We start from the raw sequence: 25948 nt of genomic DNA on the forward strand, positions 1-25948 counted from the left end.
ATGCCGAGTTGGTGCCCCAGCAGAGTTTTCGTTGTTTGAACAAATAAAAGGTAGTAGAAACCATAGAAACCGGTGGATCCCAGCGTCAGGAAGTAGCTTCAGGAAGTAGTTTTCTGGCCCGTTTGAGTGACAGCTGTGGGTGGTGACAGCCCACACGGGACGGCAGCCCGCAGAGCCGAGCCGACACTCAAGATGGCAGGTAATGGCACTTTTCAAATAGTGTTTTCTCTAATACTTTGACGCTGTGTTGGGACTTGTGAAGCTGGATTGTGGTCTGCGGAGTCTACACATTTAAAACAGCGGCCCTAGCTTTACTGCATTTGTGTTATTCACGGCCAAAGTGCTAGCTAAGGCGAGCCAAGTGAAGCGAAAGGGCTGGACGAGCCTTGTTAGCAAACTTAGCACCGCTAGCCAGCAAGCTAACGAGAACCACTCATGGGTATCGAAATGTGAGACTTTGAGGCTACATTTAAACCTATAGCTACGCATCATGGGTGTATTATTTTTTTAAGAACCACTCTCGTTTGTAGTCGGACTGCACAGCATGCTTTCAGCCGTGTTAATTATCGAACTGTTGTCATAGCAAAGGCTAGCGAGCTGACCTAGCTACCGTTAGCCGAGTTGCTAAAGTCATTTTCAGCCATAAGCTGACCAAATCCTCCTTTATACCATAACAAAGGGGAGACGTTGTTCATTGCCAACATGTTTTCGGGGGTGTTGTTGAACCAGTCGCAACCATATTCACCCTACACACTTAAAACACCGCGTTTTGATGAGTCTTTTTATGATAGCAGTTGCTTTTATATTTGGAGCACATTCCCCTGCATGCCCAGCTGTAAACACTGGCATTAGCCGTCCCAGCACATGCGTCTCCTTCTGGGACTTCTTTCTGGGCTCTTCTATTGATTACACTACTTATTGTGCGATAATCAGGCCTGTATAGTATTAAGAACAAATCGGTAAAGAAAGTAATCTTCTGCTGTTGTTGCGTTATCACATAAAATATCTGTTAATGCATCCCTCTAAATATATCTGTCAAGTTTGTGTTTGTGTTGCTCACATTGGACTGCGAGATAATGGGAAGTCAAACTGGAAGCATCATTTTAAATTTAAACTATCTAAATTAGAAATTGTTTTAGGAGAAATCTGTTTGTAGCTTTGGCAGAATAACAAATATGTCCTGAGTTACCTAACCAACTAGTTGATGTGTTTTAGATTTGACCCAGCAGGTCCCCAACATGCATTTAAAGAATTTTAAACGACCACACCATATCACACTTGATGTGGGATTCTGGAGACTCATTGCACTGGACTACATTTTAGTGGAAAAACAAACAGGTTTTGTATTTTTTAGCCACAAAAATGCAAAGCAATATAATTGTCTAAATGGTAGAAGTGTTTTTTGTGATTTGCTTTAAAGGATTGCAGTTAAGTCAAGACCAACTTGATCTCATGGAAGGGGAAAAGTCATAGCAGCAGAAATGCAAGGATTGATGCATAGTAGATAAGCAACTGAAATATTAATATCATATTAAATATATCAATACCATATACATAAAATGTATAGTATATGGCAACTATAAAGGGTACTGACTGAGACAAGGAAATTGGTAGAAAAATTAAATACAAAAGTTGCACCTGAGAAAATGAAGTCAGGTGGTTGGTAAAGTGCCTCATGTCTGCAAAAAGCAAAGGGATGATGCACAGAAAAGTACATGCACAATCAGAGCTTCCTTAAGTTTTTTTCATTTGCAATGTTTCGCCTAAACTACATTCTCCTCAGACGAATATTTGCATGAAGGAAATAAAAGGTAAAAAAAGTAACGATGAAGACATGCATACCCCATGCTCAATAGGATGGGTGCTGGATCAAAGAAATATCAAAGAAACAAATCGTACTGCACACCAAGTCACTCCTGATAGAAGGATTTTCATGCTTTACATACTCTGAAATGACCAGTGACAATATAATCATTCCAACACATTAATTTTGTGCAAATTAAGCTCTTATATAATTCCTTATTTATTGACTAAAGGAACTGCATGTTTTCAAAAGATCAACAAATACAAATGTGTGGCATCCAGGATAAACATAACCTTTTTTGATATTTACTGACTTTTATGTCGACCTCTTCCATGGCACTACACCGATGTTGTCATAGTTTCAGTTTTGCAGAGTGATTAATCAGCGAGACCACGGTGATTTATTGTCAATCTTACTGAAGGAGACTTTGTCCCTTCTTAGTAATTGTCAGCCTGTAAACCTGCCAAACTCAGAGCTCCTTTCATTTTGTAGAAGGAGTGGTGTGTAGAGTGATGGTATGTTGATGACATGTTTGCTGCCATGGATCCCCCCTCTAATTGCCTTTTCCTCGCAGGTCTATCTTTATACTTTGAAGATGGCCACGACGATCTGGATGATTGTAAGTATTGCGTTATTTAAATTTGTTTATACACATTAAACAATACCTGGATTGATTTAATAATTTTGTGTACGTATGGAGGGCTTTGTTTTCCCTCCCTTCAGCAGCCTGTTGGAAGTGTCATCTTTCTGGGCATCCCCATTCACCCTAGTGAAATATAAAGCTGTCAACAGTATTTCAAGGTTTTATGCCATGCTATTATTAGCTGTCGTACAGGCCGACATTCCCTGTTGTCTGCATTAGCGAGGGCGATGAAACGGCATTTGGATCCAGCTGCACAGCCAGTGTGTATTTATGGTTGGAACACTAAATTAAATAATAAGTTAGACCCACGTTTTTTTTTTTACTTTATTCACACATTGGAGGTTCTTCATTCCTGATATTAAGCCTGACTCTTCTTTACCATGGCACTGTGACTACTGTGGTGCATCTGTCAGCCCTCATTCAAATGTTTTGTTTTTGTAGGCATCAGCTGTGTGCTTCAGGGATGTCTGTTCCAGTTTGTGTGGCTATAAAATGTTCTTTCTTTCCGTCCCACAGTTGGATTTGATGACTATGGTTCAGAGTGCGACGGCATCCGCATCACAGCCTTCCTCGATGCCGGACAAGACAACCTCACTCCTCTCGGGAGGCTAGAGAAATATGCCTTCAGTGAGAATGTCTTCAACAGGTAAGCGGAGCCCCGTGGTATCTCAACACACAAAAAAATACTACACACCTGACAGACAATGTGATGTTCATGATTTGTTTTGGATTGTAAGGTTGCATTGTCAAACTATATAGCACAATGTAAACACATCATGATTTTCAATTTAAAACAGAAAACATACATTTTTGCACCTGCTAAGGCCTTGTCCATAATCTCCTCTGTGAGGGGTCACAAATGACATGTTGTGTAATGGCAGACGTGGCTGAAATAGTGTTGGTTCATACCCTGCTGACTTTTTACATATTTACATGTGAATGTACAGTTACTCTTCCACTAGACTGAGCAGTAGAGGCGTCCGAATGTGCTATGAAGGTCACTGCTTCATATTTCAACACCTGTGCGACACAAACCCTCTAGCTAATAAAATACCTGGCGGTCTGGTACACTCTCGACATCGCTTCAGTTGCGCATGTTTGCGTACTTTCCTTTGGACAGAGTTTTTTGCTCTTGCTTTTGAGGACATGGATTTTTCGAGGTTGTTTTTTAGAATGGAGGACTGAAAACGCTAAAATGCCTCTGCATGTGGACTAGGCCTAAGACTTTGCTTCGAACTTTTCATTCTCATTCTTCACTGTTCGGTGCTTGCTTTTAGTGATATAACAATGCAAAACTTATGGCTCTCTAACTTATGGGATCTCTGGAAAGCTTAGATTGTAGAAGTCACAAATGTACAGTTTCAGAATCATACTTTCTGACTGGCTGGGTCCACTGTCCATTTATCTATACATTTGCAATGCGTCCTTTTTCTTTTTTAAGATAAATACACTTTTTCTTTTGGTATTTTGGTGTGGTTACCAAGCTTCAGGAAAACAAGAAAACTGTTTGATGTATAAACCATGACTTAAAATGTATCTGCAGTGCTGTTGGCATGTTAACAATTTGCGTTGATAGTGGGCCTTAGAAACAAGGTAACATCTGCAACCTTGTGGAACTATTACAAACTAGTATTGAGAAAACATCTGGCCAGTGTCATTTCTTGTAGAAAAAGGGATGAGAAGATGATGCCAGATATTCAAATACAATTATTTCATCTTATTTTATAAACTCTACTAGGAATCTTTTTAACCCTAGCTTAGCTTTTCCACCAAATGAATTATTATTATTAATAAGATAATTCGATTTTTAATTTGTTCATTTAATGTTCACCGAAAGTAAGTCATTACTGAAAGGTTTAATGGTTCAAATAGGCAAATGGTAAATGGACTGCACTTATATAGTGCTTTCATCCAAAGCACTTTACACTACAGACTGCGCTAATTCGTTCATCCGTTCACGCACACATTCATGCTGGTGGCCGAGGCTATCCTACAACAGTGTCACCATCGTCATTCCGATCAGTAGGCGACTGTTCTACCAACTGAGCCACAGCCGCCAATGCAATGCAATGGCATAATGTTGAACAACAATGTGTTGTTGTAATTTGATGCTCATTTTCTTATTTATTGTCTACATTGTATTGAATAGTGGCTACATTATAACAAACTCCACATCTGGAAATTTAAATGTGAGATTTACTTATCCGTCATGTCGTCCCCAGATGTGTTATGTCACAGTCAACTGGACGGGTGTCTGCATTCCTGTGTATTTATGAATCACATATATGTTTAATTCAGGAGTGCTCGTCTGTATATGGCAATAGGTTGATAATACTCATACTAGTTTATTGTAGGTTTACAGTCATGAATTATGACAAATTTTGGTTTATTCATGTATTTTGTAGAGATTTCTAATGTGTCTTTTGATGTGGAACATTCTGCGTAGTGAACGGTAAAAACCTGCCAGATGGCCTCAGTGTATTTAAAGTCCTCTGCAAACATTTAACACTGCCCCCTTGTCCCCACACAAACATGTTTAGTTCCTGTCTTCATGCTTTTCATGCTCGGCTTTGCAGGGTTCAAGCCCCCGCTGTCATATCCAAGTACATGTGTGAGTGTGTGTGTAATGCACTTGACAGCTCTGTCAGTGCTGCGTGTCACGCTGTATGCATTCAGCACCTGTAGGTATTGGCAGGCAGTTTACTAACTTGACGCTCCTGTTGCTTTCTAGGCAGATCGTGGCTCGCGGCCTGCTTGATGTGCTTCGAGAGTTCAGTGACAATGAAAATGACTTTATCAGTGTCATGGAGACAGTTGCCAGAATGTCAGAAGATGGAGGTAGATGAATTTTCCTTTTCATCAATCTAGTTGTCATATCTCCAGAAAATTTGAATATGGTTTCTTCCTCTATTTTGAATCCCTTTTTATTAATGCAATTGAAAAAGGTGCATTTCAACAAGTGCAAAGCTCTTGTTTAAATGTAATGCTCACATTTAATATTTGAACTTGATGCTTATACTTTAATGTGTATACTCAGAGCCCACAGTCCGAGCTGAACTGATGGAGCAGGTCCCCAACATTGCCATGTTCTTACATGAGAGTCGGCCTAACTTCCCAGCAGCGTTCTCAAGATATTTGGTGCCCATTGTTGTCAGATATCTCACTGATCCAAACAACCAGGTAGGTTTCAAATTTACCACTTTTTACAATGTAAGAAACAATCACAACCTGACATTTTCTGTTAACTCCTTTTCCTCAGTTTTTAGGAAATAAGACATGTGGGGGAAAAGTTATATGGTCTGATTCACCCACATAAAGAGTTTAAAACTGTTTTTTAACTTGCTTCCATCTTTTCCAGGTGCGGAAGACCAGCCAGGCAGCGCTGCTCGTTCTGTTGGAGCAGGGACTCATCTCTAAAGCTGATATGGAGACCAAAGTTTGTCCAGTTCTGCTCGACCTCACAGAACCCAGCAGTGACGATGACTACAAAATCGAGGCAGTCGCAGTAAGAAACCCTTCTTACATTTTTGAAGCAAGAGATTTCATTTAAAAAACCGGTCTGAGATTTATTATCAGGGAAGTGGGCCTGAATTAAGTTTAGCTGAAAACCCCCATGGTACTCGACAAACTGCAGAGAGGCACAGTGGATTTCTTTTGTTACTCTACTGTGATCAGTCAATGCCTTTTATCTGATCCAGTCCCCAGTCTAAAATAAAAAAGGGCCTCTTTTCTGATGCAACATGATGGATGCCAGCAGAGATTGCTTTGGAGTTATATAAACTAATTTGTCATGCATTAGCAAACCTTCAGTTTAAAAAAAGGCATTTCTTGAGTTAATGCATTCAAACATTGAATTTGCATACTTTTAAGTCTCAAAGTTGAATGTGATTTCATTCATATATTCAAATATATATACGTTTATAATATAGAACATTTTTGTTGAAAGAGGAACACATTTTGGCTTGTGGGCTTCATCAGGGTCATCATAAAGAGATATGTGAAATATACATATATATGTGAGATATTAAAGTGCCATGACAAAAACTCAATAATATAGAAATCATTATTAATGCATCCTTTTTATATAAACTTTTGAAAATGGAAAATCAAAAATGCTTTCTTTTTCTTGAGGAAATGGATATTAGCACCTTCTTGGCTGGACTTAATCACTTTTATGCCCATTAAAAAAACAAAAAAATTGTGTTTTCCATTTGACCTAGATCTAAAATCAGGATCACCCTCCTGCAACAACTACTCAAATTCGCTCTCATACACAAAAGCTTCCTCTTCCCCTAGCTGCTCTTAGTGCCCTGATTATTTCCGTCAGTGGCACATTTTTTTTAGCTTTCCGTAAAGCTTTCAGTCAAAATCTGCAGCTAGTTCTCGTCCATCAGTGTGGAATAGTTCGGTAATTGAAGCACAGTCTGAGTTGTGATGGCACTAAATGCTCTCCATACGTCTCCTCTTACAGATCATGTGCAAAGTTGTCACCATGTTGAGCAAAGACACAGTGGAGCATCTATTGCTGCCGCGCTTCTGTGACCTGTGCAGTGATGCCAGACTCTTTCAAGTCCGCAAGGTAAAAACCTCCAAACCACCTCTGCCTTTCACCTGCACCTCAGAGGTCTTGATGCCTTTTAACAGTCTGACTTTACTTATTATGTTTTTACCCACAAGGTAATTTGTTACAGACTGCAGTCACAGCAGTTTTTTTGTAATTGTGTCAGGATAAATTCAATAACACTGTTAGTCAGCCTTAATTCTGTTTTGTGCATCACCTTCGCTACACTGTGCTGTTGTTTTCTGTGAGGAATGTTAATTCTGTGACGTAACTGGTGCCAGCTGGGGAAGGGAATTTAGGAGCTGCAAAGGTGGTCAAACATTTTAAATATGATGATTCTTTTTGCTGCTTTAGCCCAAAATAAACATCTCTGTTAGTTGTTTATTGAAACTTTTCTGAGGAAACTCCAACTACCAGAATGTGTGGAACAATTGTTTTTATATGGAAATTAAATTCACTTAGTCATGTAAATACTTAATGCAAACCACTCTCAAGACGCCCCACAAAAACAAATACACAAAGCAGCAAAGACAAAAGAAAAATCATTCATGAATACCTAATGATTGAGCTACTATTTGCCTCTTTTGTAAATATATAACTACTTGTGGAGTTTGTTTGTTGTTGATGGTTTTAACATACTATTTTAATTGCTTTGTTGTTCATTATTATGATTGTCTTATGTATTACAGGTCTGTGCAGCCAATTTTGGAGAGTTTTGTTCTATTGTTGGTCAGGAGGCCACAGAAAAACTACTGGTGAGAAGCTCTAAGACTTCTTTTATTAGACTGAAACCACAGCTCCATTTAAATATTTATAATGTCATATGAAAGCTATACTGTGTATCGCTCTGCTTCAACAATTTCCTGAGGGACGTTTTAGCGCAGTACATCAAGTTAGCTGCGTTTGAGTGCATTGCAGTTAAATAGTTTCTTTGAAGGGATTTATGAACTGCAAGAGTACAAAGTTTAAACACTTACTCTTAGTTTAATGCCATACTGACTTCTTTTTTTCTCTCTTTGATGTGTTTTTAGATGCCCAAGTTCTTCGATCTGTGCTCAGACAGTCTGTGGGGCATCAGGAAAGCCTGTGCAGAGTGCTTCATGATGGTCTCCAATTCTACCTCTCCAGAGGTGCGACGTGCAAAATTGTCCCCCCTGTTCATCAGCCTCATCAGTGACCAGTCTCGTTGGGTAAGGCACACACACAACACACACGGGGAAATATAAGATTGCATAAAATTGCAAGCACTTTTGTGTGTAACTTCCTCTCAATGATGACAAAAAAGGGGCAGTTGCTGCTTAGATCTAGCCTGGCTAACGCCAGACTACGTCATATTATTTCGTTTTCAAGGCATTGTTTACGATCGTCCAGAGCCGTTTATTGGGCGCTACAAATGTCTATCATAAGCGTCTGTACGTAGCTCTTAGCCAATCGTATCAATTATACCAGATGACGTATGTAGAGTGACAGAAATTAGAGGAAGCATCGAGCAAGAAGACGACTGATGTTTACATAGCCAGAATAGCCCATCTCTACTTTGGGACTAAAATGCTCAATTCTGCTTCTGCAACGTTTTTCTGCAGCATGTTCTGGCTCTGGCTGCTCTATAGTTTCAGCTCACAATCTACCGGGTGTGTTGATGTGTTTCTGTTTGTGTGTGTGTGTGAGAGAGTGTTGGAGGGAGCGGGTTGCTTTGCTTCTCCAGTTCTCGCTTTCTGCAAGATTCTTTATTTTTACGCCTTATTCCCCCTCATGTCATTCAGCCACACGCATCCACTGATTTTATGGGCAATAAACAAGCTGCTGCGGGTCTCTCAGCGGCTCCGCTGTCCCCCGGCTCGCATGCGAGCGTTACAGCAGTGAGCGGTAGCGGGGCTAGTTGGTAGATTAGGCTTTGGCCAAATCCTGTCGGAAGCAAGGCAAAAACATCTTTTTTCATGGTGACACAGGAGTGTAAAGTCAAACGTTGTTCTTCTTTTAAAATAAACTTTCACTCTAAGCTATCTAGAACACTGTCTACAGCTAGATCAAAAGAGAGCTTGGCGTCTGCTGCAGCCATGTTGGATCCGTAAGCAAACTACAAGCTTCCGTCTGTCCAATAGTACGCATCATCGTCTGGCCGTCCCTCCCCGTTCTGTGATTGGATCCCTAAAACAGGGCTAAGAATCTGCCGTGGACACCAGACTGTCTCGAAGTTCGAAATGAAATCAAGCGCGCAAGGCAGTATGGATATACCAGGCTAGCTTCGATCTAGAATCTGGAAGTATTTTTTCTCTCGCCATGAGCATTGTCTTGTTCCTATTTTCATACTGCTCAGTAAAATGTTAAAATAAGATAGTGGCAAATCTTAAAAAGGTGACTTCATACAGAGAGAAAAAATCTTTCTGGGTGCATCGGAAAAGAAATGGAGAATCTCTGGAAATGTTACACCACTTCACTGGCACTTTGATATTTGGTGCTATAAAGGTATTATCAGTGGAGCTTAAAGCTTGGAGGATGTCAGTGTTTTGGTCTCAAGGGATGTGCAGACTAAAGCCCAATCTTTTCTTTCTGCATTTGTGTGGATCGACATGGCACGGAGCCCAAAATTTATAACCACAGACACTTGAACCAGACGATGAACATGTGTGAACTTGTCTGTGTATGCAGGCGCTCTGTGTGCTATAAACAGAACTGCATGTGATTTCACTGACCATGTCTATGTACTATTTTGGACCATATTCAGCTCTTAAAATGCTACTCCATGCAAATAATCCTGTTCATGAATTAGTTAAGAATCTGAGCAAATGCAGACGATTGGCTTTGGAGTTATGAGAAATCTTTGTGATGATGAAGCTGACAGATTCCCCTCTGCTCCACTTTCAGGTGCGACAGGCTGCCTTCCAGTCTCTGGGACGTTTTATCTCCACCTTTGCCAATCCCTCCAGCACAGGCCTTCACTTCAGAGAGGACGGCACCCTACTAGAGGTCCCGAGGTGTACATTGGACAGGTAAGACCACCTGGCCTTCACCACTGACTTTTAAATGAATGACATCTTGTTATTTCATTTAGTGAACTGATTTATGTATGCTTAGGAAGTAATTATAACAATATGCTGTGGCACCTCACAAATCTGAGTTTGTGTTGTGTACAGACACAGTTTAAAGTGTTGCATCATTAGTTTGATGAATCATAGCCATAATTCTCTGGGTGTGATCTGGTCAGACCAGTTTTTTTTCTTGTTTGAAAGTTTGTTTGCAGAAACGGAAAAATGAAAGGCACTCAAGTTGAAACAGATTAATCCTTTTGCCTAGTTTACCTTTGTAGAGTTTGAAATTTACTCTTAAGTGCTTAAATTCATACTGTTGACCAAGTCTGAACGAGGGTTTAATGGTTGTTTCTATTCAAAACTCAACAATGGTTAAGCTCAGATACAGGTGGAATTATTTAACTTTTGGCTTTGGGTAGTGAATAATATTTACAGTATGTTAACATCTTCTAAGTGGCTGCCCTCAGGCCTACAACAAAAAACGAGAAAGGAAAATATTTCTGCTACATTTTTCTTTTTTAAACTCTATTAAACTATTGTCTCTCTTTCACGTATGTAAGACTTGCTTAATTGCATTGTTAAGCCAACAGAAACATAATTAATCTCATTTAATCAGTCTTTGCACTGTTGCAACAATCTGTTTGATTGAAATTAACCTTTAATTCACAGAGGTAGATGTGAAAATATGCTGCTGGCTTTACACAGTGTTTTTCCCTCTGCCGAAGCTGGCCTCTTCGTGCTACCTGGTTATCTCACTGAATAACAATAAAATGACTCAACCAATCACCCAATTGTAGAGCCTAATGACCAGATAAAGAAAATCCTCTCCTTTCTTTTCCTTATTAAATATAACTGTTTACTTCAGTATTGATACATTTGTTACTCTCATTTCAGCGACTGCTCCCTGAACTCTTTGAATTGCTCCAGCATTAGCGGCTGCCACACAGAAAGAACCGTTGCTCACACACCTCCCAACCAGGACGGCCGCGCCACACCGTCCCCGGAGCACGTGTCGACGGCTGACAGCGAGGAAATGCACAACTTTGAGGACAGCCACACTTCTGTCCCCAGAGAAATGCGTGGCGGCTTCTCCCACACAGTCTCAAACAGCAACGCCAGCCCCACGACTACAAACAACGCTAAGAACACAAAAGAAACGGAGCAGACAGACGAGAACTTTAATTCTTTCAACTATTGGAGATCTCCTTTACCAGACATCAGCGGGGAACTGGAGATGCTAAATTGTCCAAAATCAGAGGAAGAGAGAGAGCAGGAGGAACAGAAAGAGGACGAGAAGGAAGAGGGACCTGATTGTCCTGATTCCAAGCCCAACCCTGGAAAAGCCACCAGCGACCAGATCCAGAAGGTCTTGGACTGTTTGCAGCCACACATGGATGACCCTGATGTTCAAGGTGTGTAGAAACAGCCAGAACACACATGATTAGCTGTAAACTTTTACCAAATTATCGGCATGTAGATTGAGTTGTGCATGTTTTCGTTTTGGGGTTTTTTGCAGCTCAAGTCCAGGTCTTGTCAGCGGCTCTGAAGGCGGCACAGCTCGACAGCCCGGGAGATGAGGCTCCGACAGACGATGGCCTCACTGAACCTGAGCCAGAAGAGCAGCCTGAGGAGGAGAGCGAGAGCCCGTCAGTGGAGAGCAAATCTGTGGAGGTTCAGTCTGAAGAGAGTGAAGAGAGTCCCACAGAAGAGGAGCAAATGATGGAAACTTCTACAGCCTCGGAGTCGAGCCCTGTCCAGGAGCAAGGGGACGAAGAAACACAGACGGAGCCCTTGGAGGACCAGGAAGAGTCTCCTCCTGACTCTCCTATTCTGGTACGAGACTATTCAGATTGCAGTAACCACATATACTGGAATTAGGCTGGATTTGAACTTGATGCAAGGTGTTTCGCAAATCTGTAATCAGATTTCTCTGGTTGATTGCTCCACCACGACACTAGACTGATGAAATGTACTCGATCGGTGCCTTTTGTGCCCTAAAACGCTGAAAACTTTGTGATTGTTCCCCAATGTGTTTTGTATGTGTATTTTCCTCAGGGGTCTGAACTAATTGAGAGTGTGGAGGAGGAGGAGGAAAAGGAAGACCCTGCTCACAGCCCAGTGTTTGAGGATAAGCCCAAGATCCAGGTCAGTCAGTCTCTTCTGTCATAAATCCCGGCAATATTGATCAGAACCCCACGGTTGGTATTGATTAGCGAAGCCATGGAATATTAAATAGGTTCTCCCTGTGCAATCGTCTTCCAGAATGTGATCCCCCAGCAGCTGTTGGATCAGTACCTCTCTATGACGGACCCGGCCCGGGCCCAGACGGTGGATACAGAGATCGCCAAACACTGTGCCTTCAGCCTGCCGGGCGTCGCGCTCACTCTGGGGCGACAGAACTGGCACTGCCTCAAGGACACGTATGAAACCCTCGCTACTGATGTGCAGGTAACCACATAAACAAATGTACACACACAAATATAGCCACACTCTTATGTAACGGTTCAATTTAAAATATATTGTCCTGAGGTGATCTTACTATTGTGTATTTTAGGAGTTAACATTTTTATTAGAAACATTTTAATTCCTTAGTATAAAGTATATCACTTTTGAATGGTTGTTGTTTTTATATCACAAAAACATCTACTTTAATGTAATGAGGTAGTGAAATAATCATCATGTAATACATTTATGGTAATTTACCAGAGCGTTAAGGTGGTGGAAAAGCTCAGAAATGTTTGAAAAGTGCTTGAATTTGATTTTGGAAAAGGTGTAGGAACACTGTTATTTTTTACCTCCTCTTGAATTTAATTGTTTAGGGTTTCAGAAAATTTAATCTGCGACAAAGTTGCTCTTTGTTATCACTTTATCGAATTACTCTTAATTCAAATAAACTTAATTGCCATGGATTTTAAAGTTACATGGTTGCCAAAGCTAAACGCCATATTATTCAATAAATGCTTTTTACACAAGAAAACTAAATGAAGAAGATAAGATAATAAATACACCTAACAGCAGTTGATTGTACTTTTTGAGGAAATTAATATCTTATTTGAGTACATTGGTTGCGCTCAGCGAGGAAGTCTCAACAGCTTGTAGATCAGTGATAACAGCAACTGTTTACGTGCATGATTCTTTTTTTAGTGATGTCCTCTGCATGACATGAGTAACGGCACTTGTTGTACAAACGCATTGCTTAAAGACGTGAGTAAGAACGGGAACTGTACAAGGGGAAGCGTTTCTTCGCTTTTCATCAGCAGAGACTGCTCTCAGTCACACTGTTGCTCATTACTTCATCACAGCAGTGAACGTCACTGTTGGCAGTGTGACTGTTGGCATGAAAACCGGCATTGTGTCCATAGAGGGGTTCAGATAAATGGTTTCTCTGTATCATTTTTGAGTTTACAATTTCCCTGCGTTATCAGAAAATATAAGTGTTTGTTTTCCTGTTTAACAAGGACCCTAAAAAGTTTTTTACCAAGACTTTTTTTTTTTATTCATGGCTGGTCTTTTAATCCCTGTGTGTATTTCTCCCCCTCCCACTTCTCAGTGGAAGGTGCGGCGTACGCTGGCTTTCTCCATCCACGAGCTGGCAGTCATCCTGGGAGACCAGCTGACAGCAGCTGATTTGGTGCCCATCTTCAACGGTTTCCTCAAAGACCTGGACGAGGTCCGCATTGGCGTGCTCAAGCACCTCTACGACTTCCTCAAGGTGAGACTATAGATTTATTTGCTGCTGAATGTGCAAGTATGGTGAGGAAGTAAATTAGTTTGATCTTGTTACACACTGCTTGAGCATTAGAGGAAGAGGCAAGTTTCAGTTTAGAACACGTACTGTTGCTGTGATAATAATAAAGTTTAATTCACAGCTGTCGTAAGATTTAAGTGCACTGTTTTGCAGCAGTTTTGGTCTCCACAGATGGATTGATTTTATTTCCAGGCTGTGCTAGATAACTAACTCTCATTTATGTGTGTATTCTTGTTGCAGCTGCTGCACGCAGACAAGAGGAGAGAGTATCTGTACCAGCTGCAAGAGTTCATGGTGACGGACAATAGTCGCAACTGGAGATTCAGATATGAGCTGGCAGAGTACGTCTCTTATTCCTCCAATCTGGAAATAATTACATTTAGATTTGAACTGGCTGATTTTCTATGGCATGGCTGGATTCTGCTCCTTCAAGACTGTATATGAGTTAGATTATATTGTGCAGTGAGTTTACTGTCTGTATCACCCAAACTATTTAAAGTGTGCATGTTTGCCTGACTCTCCCTCTCTCTCGTTGTCCCCCTGCAGGCAGTTGATCTTGATCATAGAGTTGTACAGCCACAACGACGTGTATGACTACCTCCGACAGATAGCGCTCACACTCTGCTCTGACAAAGTCTCAGAGGTCAGGTGGATCTCATACAAACTGGTAAGTCTGCAATATTAAATTTTGAGTGTTGTTTTTTTTTTTTTTTTGTTGGTGGAGGGAACATCTGTTGAGAAAAACGTGTTCGCAACTTGTGACAGATGGTTTGGTCACAAACAGGAAATGAGTCACACTGATAAATGTTCAGTACGTGTTGTGGGCTTGTTATAAAGTAATGCAACGACAGATGGTCGTGTTTGATCGTCTTACCTTGGCCGCAATGAGGCTGCAGACTAGTTACATCGACACTTAGAGGGTTCTTGAACACCTGCTAAGTTCATATTTGTTAGAGTAGTAGTTCAGGATATTTGGAAATCCGCTTGTGCCTTTTCTTGCCAAGAAAAACTCCCCAGTCCACAAGTTATATGACAAGACTCCAGGAAGTTACTGCACACATCAAAGTAACTTTAAAAGTGGATTTTTGTTGCATTTTCCTTGCAAGGTATGGTATGCATCATATTTTTTATTGGGTCAGTGTCTGCCTCTGAACTTAATTGTCAAACAGAGATTTACATGCTTTTTTTTGTCAATATTAACTACAGTTCTATGACCTCTTGTGTTCTCAGGTTGTAGAGATCCTACAGAAGCTGTATGCATGTGGAGCCGATGATCTGGGCCTGAACTTCATCAACGAGCTCACCGTCAGGTTCTGCCACTGTCCCAAGTGGGTGGGGCGGCAGGCCTTTGCCTTCATCTGCCAGGTCTGTAGCTTTAATATCGCAGTACTCTGTATCAAATGGTAAAACAGCAGCTTCTTCGCTGTCTCTTTACCTGTTTGTTTGCTCCATAAATATAGCCATGTAGTTTCAGGGCAGAGCAAGTTTAAATGCCTATTATGGTTCTTGGAATAAGTTCAATTTCCTTTTGAGTTTCTAATTAAAACTTACTTTTCTCCCTCTTGATTTAAAACTTAATAAAGGTAAACATATGTTGTTTTTATAAGTGAATATTAACGTTACACAACCTGATATCAGAAAAGAACTCCAGCTTTATATTATGGTGATATTCCTTACGTCAGAGATATAAGACCTTATGTCAATATCTCTGTCTAATTAGACTGTTTTTGATCTGTTGTGTCTGTGAACTCTGAGGTGTTTCCTAACCTAGAGCCTCTTGACTCCGTTCTTCTGGTGTTTGGCCTGCTCTCTTTACTTCCAGCCCATCTGTTGGACTGTGTATGTCTGCATTCTAATTCTGTTGTTAGTTATGCGTCTGTCTTGTTTCTGCAGGCCATAGTGGAGGAGGACTGCATGCCCATGGAGCAGTTCGGCCAGCACCTCTTGCCCAGCCTGCTCAGCCTCTCCTCAGACCCAGTGGCCAATGTCCGCGTACTGGTAGCCAAGGCTCTACGACAGAGTGTCATGGAGAAAGGTAAATGCATAACGTATTAAAATATGATGACAGACATTTGAAGCTTCATTCCAAAACCTCAATAGAAGCTTTGAAATTTGATACAGCCCTATGAATATTTGTATCGGGCTTTAAAGAACAACACTATTAGGTATGCTGCCCTACAAAGCAAAAAGGCATTAACTACGCAGAGTGTAGAACTGAGAAAAATGACTTTAAAGTTATCCTGTAATTCAGCCGTTTAGTTACTGTACAAACGACTACCATTTTTCTCCAAAACGACACACATTTGAGATAAGATGTTTTGTCACATAACAAAGGATGCCTTGAAAGTCATGAAAATGATAACTCATTTTTTTTTACCAAAAATGCAGTTACTGCCTTTTTGCTTTGTAGGGCAGTATAAACAATTCAGTTTTGGTCTTTTCCTGGGATTTGCTCAGAGGCAGGTTTTTACTTGATCTGACTGAGTCTTGTGTTTTTGTACAGCTTACTTCAAGGAGCCCGGCTGTGCGTTCTCTGACGAGCTGGAGGAGACCGTGATGGCTCTGCAGTCCGACAAGGACCGGGACGTGCGGTTCTTCGCCAGCCTGGACCCCAACAAAGGCCTGATGGACACGGCTCCCTTGATTTAGCCTCTGCTCCTGAGCCCCATTACAGCCCACCTGCCTGTCTACCTACCTGTCTGTCTGACTGACGCACAGTCGGCGTAACCTGCAACACCAGCACCTGACCAGATCCCCAAACCGACCATTCGCCTGCTGGGCAGACCTGCACCAACGACCACTTGGGAATCGTGTCAGATGATCAGATGAATACAAATATGAAAAAAAGTATGAGCATGCTCAAACTACAGTCTCTGGTTGGGCACTACATAGCGCACATTTGCATTCACAACACAAAGATGCAAACTTCTCAGAGTTTTCAGAAGATGAGCAGGACTCAGAGGTTAGCTGAACTTTTCCCGCCCTCCTCCACACTAACATCGACTCAGTCCTTCCCCCAATCACAGACTTGTAAAACTACGACGGGCTCTTTCTCTCCAAAGCTAATTGTAAGCTTGATATAAAATTGCTCAATTGATTTTTTTTTTTTTTTTCTTAATGCTTCTTTTTGTGGATTTCTTAACGAACAAGCGGGCGAGGCCTGCCTGACTCTGACGTGTGCACTAACTCAGGGGGACTCATCTGAACCTAAACAGCATTATTAGCTCACGATAAGCAGCAGCTCCTGCATCGACAACTCCAGCAGTCTGAGCAACAGACCAGCCAAAACCAAGTAGCTCTGCTGGTGTCTCTCGCCTCATTTCCTCTTAAAAATGCCTCTGTTGTCTCAGACGCCCCTTTGTCTTCTGAGACGTCCTCTGGGTTATCGTCTGTCTCCCTTCTTCACTCTCTGCATTTCTCCACCTGGTCTTCATGGGCCACTGAAACCACTACTACTGCACAGAAGAAACAGTGATTCTGCCACTCAGCGTAACTTGATTAAAACCATATCTTTTTTTTTTTTTTTTTAAAGAACACCTTAATAAACTGTTGATTGCTCCCCCTTCCTTTCACCCCCTCTTCTCCCCCCTTGTGTCTGTTTACCAAAAATGTGACACAACGCGTCTCCCGAACGGCAGGAGACACATGAAATACCTCTGTTTGGACACGACTGGCCAGTGTGGCGTACATGTGGAGGGACATCCGCGGTTCAAACAAGGCTCTGAATGTCCTCTATGGGTGGTTCTCTTTTTTTTGGTGTGTTGACTAAAAACATCTTAACAAGGGCTCATGACCAAGTGACACAGGGTGACGTAAATCTCAGAAAGAAGAGGAAGAAAGCAAGCACACTGTTGGATTATGCATGTTTCCCCCTCCTCTTGTGTATAGTCTTTTCCTTAAGGTTGACCTCCTGATGTTGAATTATGTGACCATGGTAGCGTTCAGTGGATCTGATGACCAGTTGTACAGTAGGATATAGGAATGGCTGCGTGACGAAACTGAAAGATCATTATTTCCCTGTCTTGGTGGAATGATTAAAAGTATGAGGAACTCTTTTGTACAGCTTCAACCTGTGGAAAACGGTTTGTGTTTATGGAACCAAGGCCAGTGTAGTCGGGTTTTTACCCATCGAGATGTGTGTGTGAATATTGGGAGCAGTCACCAAGTCACTTTTTGTAGTCTCTCGAGCTCGTTTGTTCTCCTCTGTTGTAAATGGTAACCCCTCCTTTTTTTTTTTTTTTTTTTTGAACATAGACATAACTTGAGAACTTAAGCTGATTGTGGTGTGTGCTGTGCATCTCAAGTCTTTCTTCCTTCGAAAGGAGAGCTCACTGCGGTAATGGCGGTGTCCACTCATCTCGTCTGTCTGCGATTTGTGTCCATCTCATTTTTTATGTAGTAGAACAGTTAATATATACATTTTATGAAAATTATTTTTCTTTTCAATTATGCACCACTGTTCAAAGATTTTATATCCTAACTTTACAAAATTTACAACCTTTGTAATATTCAATGGTTTCTTTTAAAAAGACATTTTATGTAATGTTATTTTTAGTATTCTGTAATTAAAATGATGAAAATTAACGTGTTGTGATTATGTTTTCTTCTGCATTGTTGACCACTGTGGTTCACTCAGCTACAGAGGTGGAATATAACTAATTAATTTAGTAAAGTACTGTATTAAAGTATCATTTCTTGGGTACTTGGACTTTTACTTGAGTATTCATATTCCATTACATCTCAGGGGGAAATATTGCACTTTTTACTTGACTTCCTTATTTGATACCTTTTAGGGTATTTGGCATAATCAGATTATAAATGTAAATCAAATAAATTATTAAAGGCCATTACTGCTGGGTAGCCCAAGCTATAGTAGGTTATATAAAGAAAATAAAGCGCCAACTCTACCAGCTGCAACATTAAAGTGAAAAACAATGCATCAATAATTCTGTTTCAGATGATGCACTCAGAATGACATAGTGTCAAGTTAAAAATGTAATTTTTTTCCTTTGGAATCCATCTGAACTTTCTGGCAGTCCTTGGACAGATCATAGGTTATGAAAGTTTCTTAGAATAAGTATACAAAGCTAAGATTGTGATATTTCTGTCAAAATCACTTTCTTCTTCATGTTTCATTTATGTTTAGGATAACTAGATCCTGTTAAAAACCATTAAAGTCTGCTCCTCAGCAACACTGTGAAGCCACGATTGATTCTGCTGAGTTGAACAGTTGAACACATGAAGAAAATATTAACTGAATATCAGACAACTGCAGGCTGCTTGCACAGTACAGAGAGGAGAGCACCTCAGAGGTTGCAAGTAGAGGTTGTAAAGAAACAAATGGTCCACTATGTTTAAGATGTGGAGACCCATGTTTTTGCCCCCCTATATTCATGACACTTGTGGGAACTTGGAAAACTTCATACCAAATTATAAAATGTAAATGTTTCTTAGGAATTCATAATTGTCAAATCTGTATTAGAGATAATAGCTTTTTATTTGCATTTTCTTCTGTAGAGTTGAAATATCAGATTTGTTTGACTATGCTCATATCTTATGGGAATAGTAAAATGTTTGGCTGTAGTCCTAAAACCAACACACAGCACTGACACACTAAACACAGACAGACAGGGGTTGCAGGTTGGGAAACTAACAAAAACTGCACAAATTGTGATAGGGGTCAAAGCAAAATGGGCCCTTGGGTTATAAAGGTGATGTGAGAATGAAACTCCCCACAGCAGCCCACTGTGTCTATACAAATGATAGACAAAAGTGAACTGGGAGTCACTGGAAAGGGGAGGAATAAAGTGCATGGCCAAAAGGAATAATCACACAATCAAACTCTTTTCACTCAAACAGAAAGCCAGCTGATGGTGTTGACTCTCTGGAAACACAACCAACTGAGCTAGAAGCTGCAGCCCCATCATAACTGATTGCAGTCAGCTGAGGGAGAACATCACAGGTGCACCCAATAGCTCCTGACGAGCAAGGCTGAGTGAAACCTGGGACCTGGGTTTGATGCTGCGTTCGATTGCACTCGGAACTCAGAAAGATCCGACCTCCGAGTTGGAAAAGTGCAATAGAATGGCCCTTGGACTCGGGATTCCTACTTGGGAATCGGGGTAGGATCCAAGTAGCCAGAGTAGGTCGGAAATACGTGGAAAACAGTCACTTCATCTTCAACATTGAGTCTGTTATGTGTAGTTTAATTTAGCATTTGTGTTACTAAAAGTGTAGGATTACTTTGTAGTGGTATTTGCACTACCACTCTGTTAATTAAAGAGTTTGTGTAAGCGAAGTAGGGACAAAAAAGCACAGTAAAAGTGTAAAAAATATTATAGTTTGTCCCGTATTTAAACTACATTCGTCTATAATGTGTAATACTGCACTTCTTTTAATTTTTTTTCCTGGAAATTGATAAGATTTAATTATATTTTTGTCTGTTAAGTATTTTCAGACCACAATTCCACCCTATATCTGGACCCAGAGAATCTGTACCAGGTAGCTGATGTAGCTACTTCCCCAGAATTTTTAAATTTAAATTTAAATTAAATTTTTAAATGCTCGAAAGACATCCAAACAAACATCAATTTGCTGTGGCCGGCCATGTTTTCCGAGGTTGAGCAATGAAACACATTTACCTCGGAAGTTGGAATTTCCAACTCGGATCTTTCCGAGATCCAAGTGCAATCGAACGCAGCATTAGAGTCCTTCGGCCCATAACACACACAATTTGTAATGTCAATAAAAAGGATTGGCTGCTTCCATGTAAAGTGGTTTTATCAGATTGAAAATTGTCAGATAACTCAAAAGAGAAATACACCAGACAGTAAAGTAGCACCACAGTTGGGCTGTGAGCATCCCCTGGTGGATATGATGAGTGACCACCTGTGGAGCAAAGTTTCAGACTTTGTGAAAGCTCACAGTTGAAACTATTCCTGCATACATTTGTATTGAACATACACAAAATATTTCTGCAGCTTTGCACATGTGCAAGTTATATTTCTGTGCACAAAACATTTTCTCTCATTAATAAACATGTTTCTGCAGCTGCTACAAAACATTTTGACACTGTGTACATGTTTTCTTTTTTTAATATTTACGTTCACAAAATATTTCTAGAGGTTTAAAACTTCCTCAGTTTGCTTGTTTTGTCAGAACACAAAACAAAACAAAAAAGCATTTATAAAGAACTAGAGAATATTTGGCATTGTTGAGTGACAAACAAAAAAAATAATCAATTAAAAGTTTGTCCTTGTTTGGTGCCTTTGTTCTCCTGGTGATGTTTTTTGTGGCAGCAGACAAAAACTCATCATCTCCGTTTGAAGAGCAGCAGCTTGCGGTCCCACGTGGTGCTCCCGAAGCTCTGGACCAGCTCCATGCCACAGTGTCTCTCCAGATGCTCCCTGGCGTGTTGCGCCACGTCTCCACGGATCTTCAGCGACTTAAAATGATCAAAGTCTGAGCGGCCCAGCTTCCTCAGCCGCCGGGCCGCTGATCGGTAGCACTTCCAGGGCTGCGCCTCCAGCAGGAGGTGCTGGCTGATGGAGGCCAGGCGGGAGAGCAGCTGCAGCAGGCCGGTGTCTCCGTGGTTCAGGTGGACCCACATGGTGACAGCCAGGCACAGACACAGGTGGAAGTGGGAGCAGCCGTGCTGGCTGAGGTGCGCCTGCAGCTGGTCGGTGTCTTTGGTGACGTCCAGCGGGATGAAGGAGATGCTGCCAGGCAGAGGGTTGTTCTGCTGAGCCCGCTCGATCAGGATCTCATCCAAGTCAAAACCCAGGAGATTCACTTTCCTCCTGTCTGACTCCTCATGGCACACTGGCTCCGGCACCAGATGCTTGTAAAAAGCTACACTCAGTTCCTGCAATTCAAAGCGGAAAAAAATTGTTATGTGGACAGATACTGTTTATTATTTCATTTCAAATTGTATTCAAAATCATAACAAGTACTGTGATTATTTACTTTGGCAAAAGTAGCAAATTATACAGTGTAAAAAATACTGTTTCAAGTAAAAATCCTGCATTAAAAATATAAGTTATGAAGAGTATGAAGAGTACTGTGAGGAGTATTAGAAATAAAAATAATATGTTTATTTGTTTAGCACCTTTCATCCATAAAATGCTGCTCAAAGTGCTTCACAGCATATGTTAACAACAAAACGCAACAATAAAAGAATGAATAAAATATACAAAGAGTAAAAGATGCAATTGATCGTCAGAAAAGTAAAAGTAGTAAAAATTGAAGTAGAAAATGATAGACTACCGTTTATCATAGAAGAAAACTGTAAAAACTGCCTCTGTTGGCGACAATTGAACTTCCCGACAGTCTTTGAACAGATCATTTTTTTTTATATTTTGAACGAAGCTTAAAATTGTGATATTTCTAACATTTTCATTGTATTACTAAGACCATGTATTTAAAGACTACTTGTCAAAATCACAATAAAAATAACTTTGAAGAAGAAAGTTGTGATATTTCTGTCAAAATCACTTATTATATCACTATTCTACATGTCTCATTTAAAACATTGCCAAAAAAACCTCTTTTGGAATAAACTAGATCCTGATAAAAACATTAAGTTCTGTTCTGCTCAGCAACAGTATGAAGCCATGATTGATTCTGCTGAGATGAACGGTCACATGAAGAAAATATTCACTGAAAATCAGTCAGAACTGCAGGCTGTTTACACAGAGCAAAGAGGAGAGGACAGGAGAAGTTGCAAGTAGAGTTTGTAAAAATGCAAATAGCATGTGGAGACACAATGACACTTGTGGGCAAAGTGTTGTATATATATGTTCCATTATAACTGTGTTATTCTCATAGACTTTATAAAATGTATTAGGTTATTCTGCACAAAAGACATTTGTTCCCACTTCTAGCCATGACTGTCCTGATTCCATGGAGGTGCAGAACTTAAATATTTTATATATTTTAGTGAAATACAAGGCCACAGTAAACAATAAAATGTAAAAAAGAGCAAAAAATGTCCTGAAACTGCATCACAGGTTCAGAGGGTTTAGTAGCACTGTTAACCCTCTGGAGTCTCCAAAAGCGCCAAATCATGACTTCTTTTTCACATCCGTAACATGTAAACAAAGACGTAAAAACAAAGCAGCGTGGAGCTCTACTGTAAATTTACCTCTTAAGTTCTGGCTGTAAACTCCATGAGGCCAGTTTCAGTTTGATGATGATATACCAAGTAAAACTGGAGACAAGGTCAAATATAATTTGTATAAAATTATAGAACTGGATGTAACCCTCTTATATGTTAGATTTGCAACCTTTGCATCATTTAAAATTCTTTATTGAGCATGATAGTGTTTTGAAAGTAAAATAAATAATAATCACATTTTATGTTGGACTAAAGGACTAAAAAAAAGACACAAAATTACCAAAAAGACACAAAATTACTAAAAAAAAGGACACAAAATGACCAAAATTGTTATGCTAAACACACAAGAAACAAATAAAATAGAGTCACACTAGAATAAAAACCAGAGTTGGATGACAGGATCACAAAAAATCACAAGATCAAATTCATGTTGGTTTGTCTTTGTTTCTTTTTGGTTCAAAATGTTGATCCAGTGAGTCCGAATAAAAAAAATATATTATTAGGTCATATAGGTGAGGTTGTGCTGGAAAAAAATACCAACATGGCATTTAAACATTTTTTAGTAGCGTATACAGGCAGGATGACAAAGGATTCAAAAATGGACAAAAAGCCCAAGACTTCATAGAGTTAAATGTCCCAGAGTAACATCAGAGACAGTTTAGAAGTTTATATCCAGTATCTTTGGTGACATTACCCCTGAGTTGCAGCCCACGTCCAGGATCAGAGTGGTCTGGCGTCCGTCGCTGTAACCTAAATCTTGCAGTAATGTGGCTGGGATCAGACTCAAGCGGTTCTCCGGAGGGTTGAAGGTGTAATAGTTTATAAAGTTTCCGTATGGAGCCGCTCCGGGATCATTTGTTTCATCAACATCACCGGTGCTTGGCGAACATGTTGCCATCGTGCTGTGGGCCACTCCAAAATACGTCCGGGTGGAAACATGAGCTGCAGTCGAATTAGTGCTCCTATGTTTGTGGTTAACTTTTATACTATTCAGTAACCATAAAAACTACACAAACAAGAAAACTATACTTTTAGGTACTTTTATGTACATTTTATGTAAATACTTCTACTCCACTACATTTTGAGACATATATTGTACTTTTTATTCCTCTACATTTAGCTGACAGCTTTAGTTACTTTTCAGGTCAAGATTTAAAATGAAAAACATGATACATTTAAAATGATTACCCATTTTTATAAATTAAACCACTTAAAAGTTTATTAGGTAGCTAAAATGAGCGGAGTGGAGTCATTTCACAGTGTGGTATTATTATTCTTTTTTTCTTTTTTTGATAATTTTTTGATAATTTTTTTATTTATTTTTTTATTTGTACTTCGTTAATTTTTTATTTTTTTAAATTTTAAATTTTAATTTTTTAAATTTTTAAATTTTTTAAATTTTTTAATTTATTAATTTTTTTTTAATTTTTAATTTTTTTTAATTTTTTATATTATTTTTATATATTTTTTATATTTTTTTTATATATATTTTTAAAAAACATTTTATTATAATTGTTTTAATTTTTTAACATTTTCTTTCTGCGCGGCTTTTTTCGCTTCTGCGCATGCGCGGGTTTCTGTGCATACCAGAAAGACCGCGCATGCGCAGAAGCGGGAAAAGCCGCGCATGCGCAGAAGCAAAAAAAGACGCGCATGCGCAAAAGCGCAGAAAGACCGCGCATGCGCAGAAAGCAGAAAAGCTGCGCATGCGCAGAAGCAAAAAAAAAGTGCATGCGCGGCTTTTTCCGCTTCTGCGCATGCGCGGTCTTTCTGGTCATTGCGCAATTTAATTAAAATTTTAAATTAAAAGATTTAAAAATTTAAAAATTTAAAAATTTAAAAATTTAAAAATTTAAAAATAAAAATTTAAAAATAAAAATTTAAAAAATAAAATTTAAAAAATAAAATAAAATAAAGAAAAAAAAATAAATGTAAAAAAAATAAATGTAAAAAAAAAAGTAAAGAAGTAAAAAAGAAGAAGTGTTGGAAGTGGAAGAAGTGTTCAGATCCTTTACTTCAGTAAAAGTACTAATACCACACTGTGAAATGACTCCACTCCGCTCATTTTAACTACCTAATAAACTTTTAAGTGGTTTAATTTTAAAAAATGGGTAATCATTTTAAATGTATCATGTTTTTCATTTTAAATCTTGACCTGAAAAGTAAGTAAAGCTGTCAGCTAAATGTAGAGGAATAAAAAGTACAATATATGTCTCAAAATGTAGTGGAGTAGAAGTATAAAGTTACATAAAATGTACATAAAAGTACCTCAAATTTTTATACATAGTTACTTTCCACCATTGCTACTTGCCTCTTCGAACTTATACATATCAGTTAAGAGTCCTCCTTCAGACACTGTATGAGGATTAAAGGGATAGTTTGTGCATTATTATACAAAACTTGGTACAATTATTGTCAATGCCCTCCTGAGGATAACCCTTTAAGGTTTTATTGATCGGGCCGAGGTGGCACTGTGGTGGCAGTCTAATTTCATATTTGGTACCGTGGCCACACTATAACACTTAAGGCAATGAAATTCATAGGGGTGGTATAGACTGGCCCCTGTAACGCACACACCCCAACGGCAACCTTTCATTGAAAAATAAAAACTCAGTCAACCAAATAGTAAAGTGGTCTAGCAGACTGATTGGTGAGCCACAGCTCAACGTGGAGACCTTGTACACAAAACAATTACAGCGCATTACTGGTTCAATTTTAAATGACAGTTCCCATCCATTGCACACAGAATTTCAGCTCCTCCCCTCTGGGCGTAGGTTTACAATCCCTAGGTGTAGAACAAAAAGACACAAAAACAGTTTTGTCCCTGCTATGCTTTGCACAGGTGTGTCCGCCAGGGTTGCCCTCTCAGCCCGCTCCTCTTTGCCTTAGCATTGGAACCATTAGCTGAAACTATTCGACTTCATACAGGTGTGAAGGGAATAACAATGGGGCATAGGGAACACAAAATTGCCTTATATGCGGACGACATCCTTGTGTTTTTGTCCTCCCCTCAGCCATCAATTTCTGCAATAATGGACATTTTCAATA

General features: G+C 39.8%; 2 protein-coding genes across 3 annotated transcripts; one reads left to right on the forward strand and one right to left on the reverse strand.

The window, feature by feature from the left end:
* The first annotated feature begins 81 nt into the window (after positions 1-81).
* ppp4r1l (protein phosphatase 4, regulatory subunit 1-like) lies at positions 82-18369 on the forward strand. 2 transcript variants are annotated; one of them, XM_059329799.1, is made up of 20 exons: positions 82-199; positions 2379-2423; positions 2964-3093; positions 5179-5285; positions 5485-5627; positions 5806-5952; positions 6919-7026; positions 7698-7763; positions 8040-8198; positions 9874-9998; positions 10932-11449; positions 11554-11870; positions 12093-12182; positions 12300-12485; positions 13588-13749; positions 14026-14126; positions 14332-14452; positions 15016-15150; positions 15679-15820; positions 16289-18369. In XM_059329799.1, exons 1-20 carry the CDS (start codon positions 193-195, stop codon positions 16432-16434), a joined length of 2955 nt encoding a protein of 984 aa, XP_059185782.1. In that variant the 5' UTR covers positions 82-192; the 3' UTR covers positions 16435-18369. The 2 variants fall into 2 exon arrangements, with proteins under 2 accessions (XP_059185782.1, XP_059185781.1); XM_059329798.1 differs by lacking the exon at positions 82-199 and having other exon boundaries at positions 2333-2423.
* Positions 18370-20861: 2492 nt separating this feature from the next.
* LOC131963779 (pre-miRNA 5'-monophosphate methyltransferase) lies at positions 20862-23938 on the reverse strand. The gene is made up of 2 exons (XM_059328383.1): positions 23595-23938; positions 20862-21649 (listed from the first exon to the last, which is right to left on the reverse strand). The coding sequence occupies exons 1-2, from the start codon at positions 23796-23798 to the stop codon at positions 21098-21100; spliced, it is 756 nt and encodes a 251-aa protein (XP_059184366.1). The 5' UTR covers positions 23799-23938; the 3' UTR covers positions 20862-21097.
* Positions 23939-25948: the final 2010 nt, after the last annotated feature.

This window comes from Centropristis striata, chromosome 3 (assembly GCF_030273125.1).
Source record: "Centropristis striata isolate RG_2023a ecotype Rhode Island chromosome 3, C.striata_1.0, whole genome shotgun sequence".
Lineage (NCBI taxonomy): Eukaryota > Metazoa > Chordata > Actinopteri > Perciformes > Serranidae > Centropristis > Centropristis striata.

Excerpts from the sequence above, each read along its gene's own strand:
- LOC131963779 (XM_059328383.1), bottom strand. The coding sequence starts at position 23,798 with ATGGCAACATGTTCGCCAAGCACCGGTGATGTTGATGAAACAAATGAT. Across the intron at positions 21,650-23,594 it reads ACGTGGGCTGCAACTCAGGG|GAACTGAGTGTAGCTTTTTA; the intron begins GTAATGTCACCA and ends TTTGAATTGCAG.
- ppp4r1l (XM_059329798.1), top strand. The coding sequence starts at position 2,333 with ATGTTTGCTGCCATGGATCCCCCCTCTAATTGCCTTTTCCTCGCAGGT. Across the intron at positions 12,486-13,587 it reads CCCTCGCTACTGATGTGCAG|TGGAAGGTGCGGCGTACGCT; the intron begins GTAACCACATAA and ends CCCACTTCTCAG. Across the intron at positions 14,453-15,015 it reads GGTGGATCTCATACAAACTG|GTTGTAGAGATCCTACAGAA; the intron begins GTAAGTCTGCAA and ends TTGTGTTCTCAG.